The sequence below is a fragment of the Lactuca saligna genome, chromosome 3, assembly GCF_052625555.1.
Source record: "Lactuca saligna cultivar CGN05327 chromosome 3, ASM5262555v1, whole genome shotgun sequence".
Classification (NCBI taxonomy): Eukaryota; Viridiplantae; Streptophyta; class Magnoliopsida; order Asterales; family Asteraceae; genus Lactuca; species Lactuca saligna.
The window spans coordinates 111,485,705-111,488,999 of record NC_136419.1 but is presented as its reverse complement, the minus strand read 5'-3'; the positions used below and the strand labels follow the sequence as shown (position 1 = coordinate 111,488,999).

The 3,295-nt window shown below is 33.7% G+C and overlaps 1 protein-coding gene across 1 annotated transcript; it reads right to left on the bottom strand.

Annotated features, from left to right (window-relative positions):
* Positions 1 to 1,544: 1,544 nt before the first annotated feature.
* LOC145035872 (uncharacterized) lies at positions 1,545 to 2,006 on the bottom strand. The gene has a single exon (XM_078984373.1). The coding sequence runs from the start codon at positions 2,004 to 2,006 to the stop codon at positions 1,545 to 1,547; it is 462 nt and encodes a 153-aa protein (XP_078840499.1).
* Positions 2,007 to 3,295: the final 1,289 nt, after the last annotated feature.

Sequence of the window (3,295 nt, the reverse complement as noted above, 5' to 3'; positions counted from 1 at the left end):
TAACTGGTTCAACTTTTGCATGTGCTAGATACCAAAATATACAAATATTTTCTAAATTTGGTTTTCTTTTATAAAACTTTTCGTATGGAGCTGTATCACTAATTACTCTTGTGTAAACGCGATTGATTAAATTTGTAGAGTGATTTACAACTTCTCCCCATAAGTAGTTTGGAACATGCATTGCCTTCATTATACTTCGTGTCATGTCCATTAGTGTTTGGTTTCTTCGTTCCACAATTCCTTTTTGTTGTGGAGAGTATGGGGTAGTAAGGTGGAGTTTGACTCCGTTTTGTTCACAAAAAGAATTAAACTCGAGAGAAGTAAACTCACCTCCTCGATCACTTCTAAACACTTTCAAAGTCTTTCCAATTTCATTCTCCACCAAAGCTTTGAATTTTTTTTGAAGTGTGTAAACACCTCACTCTTTTCTTTCATAAGATAAATCCACATAAATCGTGAAAAATCATCGATAAGTGTAAGAATATGCCTATTTTGACCCTTGGTTGCCGGCGTGATCGAACCCCATAAATCACCGTGAATAAGCTCCAATGGTTGTTTTGCTTTGTATGTCATCATAGTCGGGAATGACTTTCTTGTTTGCTTCCCCACCAAGCATGATTCACATAATTGATTCTCATGATCAAATTGAGGTAACCCTTTGACTAAACCCTTCTCGGACATCTTTTTGATTAACTCGAAATTTATGTGTCGAAGTCTTGCATGTCATCGTTACGTTTCTTGTCTTAGTCTTGAATGAACGCAAATAGGAACTCCAATTTGTAATTTTTTTTATAAAGATGGTTTGGAGTTCTTTGTACTTTCATTAATAAGCAATTATCGGCATCATGCATGGTCAAATAGTTATATTTCATTCGCATATTACACCCGACTTTGGTTGCTTGTCCGAGACTAATAATATTACTCTTGAGATCCGGTATGTAGTAAATCTCCGTCATTAGCCTTTTTTGACCCCTTTTGCCTTGGAAAAGTATAGCACATTTTCCCTTGATTTTTACACACGGATTATCTCCAAATTTAAACCTCCCGGTTATGCCATCAACAAGTTCGGAGAAAAATGACCGATTTCCTGTCATGTGATTGCTTGCCCTGTTATCTAAGTACCACACATCGTTGTCTTGTGATTCGTATTGGGACGGTATCACCTTTTCTTCGTTTAAAAATACAGTCTCGCGTAAAAATACGGTCTCGTCGGTATCCTTATATTCGGTAAAAATACTTTCTTGTAATTTTTTAATTCGGTCCGGGAATTGAGACGCAAAGTGGCCCGGATTATCGCACCGATAACAAATAATTTTGGACCGGTCTTTTTCTGGTTGGTGGTTCGTATTAGAATTAGAATTGGGCTTTCCTTCTTGGGCTTGTGATGAATTATTGTATTTATTTCCGTGTGGGTTTTTATTGGATTTGGGTCTTTTTGACCCTTTTGATCCAACTGACCCAGATCCTGATCCGTCTTGCTGATTATACCCACCCGATCCACCAACCCCTTTCCATTTGCCCTTCGTCGCTGTATTCTTCCGATTCTAGCTTCCGCTATGGTCGACGAACAGGGCCCTTGTCTGACCTTCACCACCGGTCTTGTCCTCCTTAATCCGCTCCTCATATGCCTTAAGTCTTCCCACAACATCCTCAAAGCCGATTGTCTTCAAGTCCAGTACTTGTTCCAAGGAAGCGACAATATGGATGAAGTTCCTTGGCATCGATTTTAGAAATTGCTTAACTAACTTGGATTCCTCAATTGATTCTCCCAAAGCCGCTGATTTTGATGCGATTCCAGACAACTTTTCGGCAAAGTTGTTGATTATCTCAAATTCCCACATCTTCAATCGATCGAATTCCGACATTAAGGTTTGTAATCTTGCTTCTTTGACTCTATCAGTGCCCATATTACGTGTTCTAATCGCTTCCCACAACTTCTTGGCCGAATCCAGATCTCCGATTTGCATAATGAGGTTTTCTGGTAGGGCTTGGTACAGTAGACCCATGGCGAGACAATCCTTCTCTTCGTTGACTTCGGTTCCTGGATCAATCACAATCTAGGCTTTGTAGATACGCATGACAACTTTCATACGCATTGCCCATACGGTGTAATTGGTGGATGTAAGCATCGGACATGAGATTGATATTTTCTCGACCTCTTTTACCGTTATCGGAGCTTCTCCATCTCCCCCTGTATCTGTTATGTTGACCTAACTCGTCAACAGGTAAGAATTGATTTCACAACTTCTTTTTTTTTTTTTTTTTGGGCTTTGATACCAATTCAAGTTAGTAGAAAACACAAGTAATCAAACTAACTCTTTAATTAATAGGAAAATCACTCAAAACCTATGTTGTTTTATGTACAAACCATGACTCGGTAACTATATATATATATATATATATATATATATATATATATATATATATATATATATATATATATATATATATATATATATATATATATATATAAACTACCGGCTTGTAGAATTAGACAAGGAAACTTAAACCTATCTTGCTTAAGCTCGAAGATTCTTGGACTCCAAGTCCTACATGACTTAGGATTCCAACATTAATATTCACCATGCTAAGTTGTGAATTTAGATATTTTTTGTTTTTTTTTTTTGAAAAAAAAAAAACTCTGGAACTTGAAAAAAAATTGGTTAATTAGAGAACTAGTAATTATGGTTCTCTATTGATTTTTTTCCATTTATATATATATATATATATATATATATATATATATATATATATATATATATATATAGAGAGAGAGAGAGAGAGAGAGAGAGTCTAATAGAGAACCATAATCATTGGTTCACCAAGCAACCAATTCTTTGTTTCTTCAAGTTTTAGAGCTTATTGTTTATTAAAAAAAAACTAAATACTATTAAATGAATAATTTCACATTGTGAATGCTAAAAAATAAATTATATATTTTTTGAGTTTACCGTGTGAATTTAGATTCACATTGTGAATCTGCACAAATTCACACTGTAAATTTGACGGTTTTTTTTTTTTTTTTTTTTTTTTTTTTAAATCCAAATTTGATATCATTGGAAAAAAAAAAGGTTATGATTTTATTTTAATTAAAATATCAAGCACTAAATGTTGAAAAAAGAATTGTTTATTCGTTAATTATAGTTTTCTATTGAACCTCATTATATATATATATATATATATATATATATATATATATATATATATATATATATATATATATATATCCCTATCTAATAAAAGAATAGCTATTTTGCCATGTGTCAATCATTTAGAACTTCTCATTAATTAAATT

Excerpts from the sequence above, each read along its gene's own strand:
- LOC145035872 (XM_078984373.1), bottom strand. The coding sequence starts at position 2,006 with ATGGGTCTACTGTACCAAGCCCTACCAGAAAACCTCATTATGCAAATC.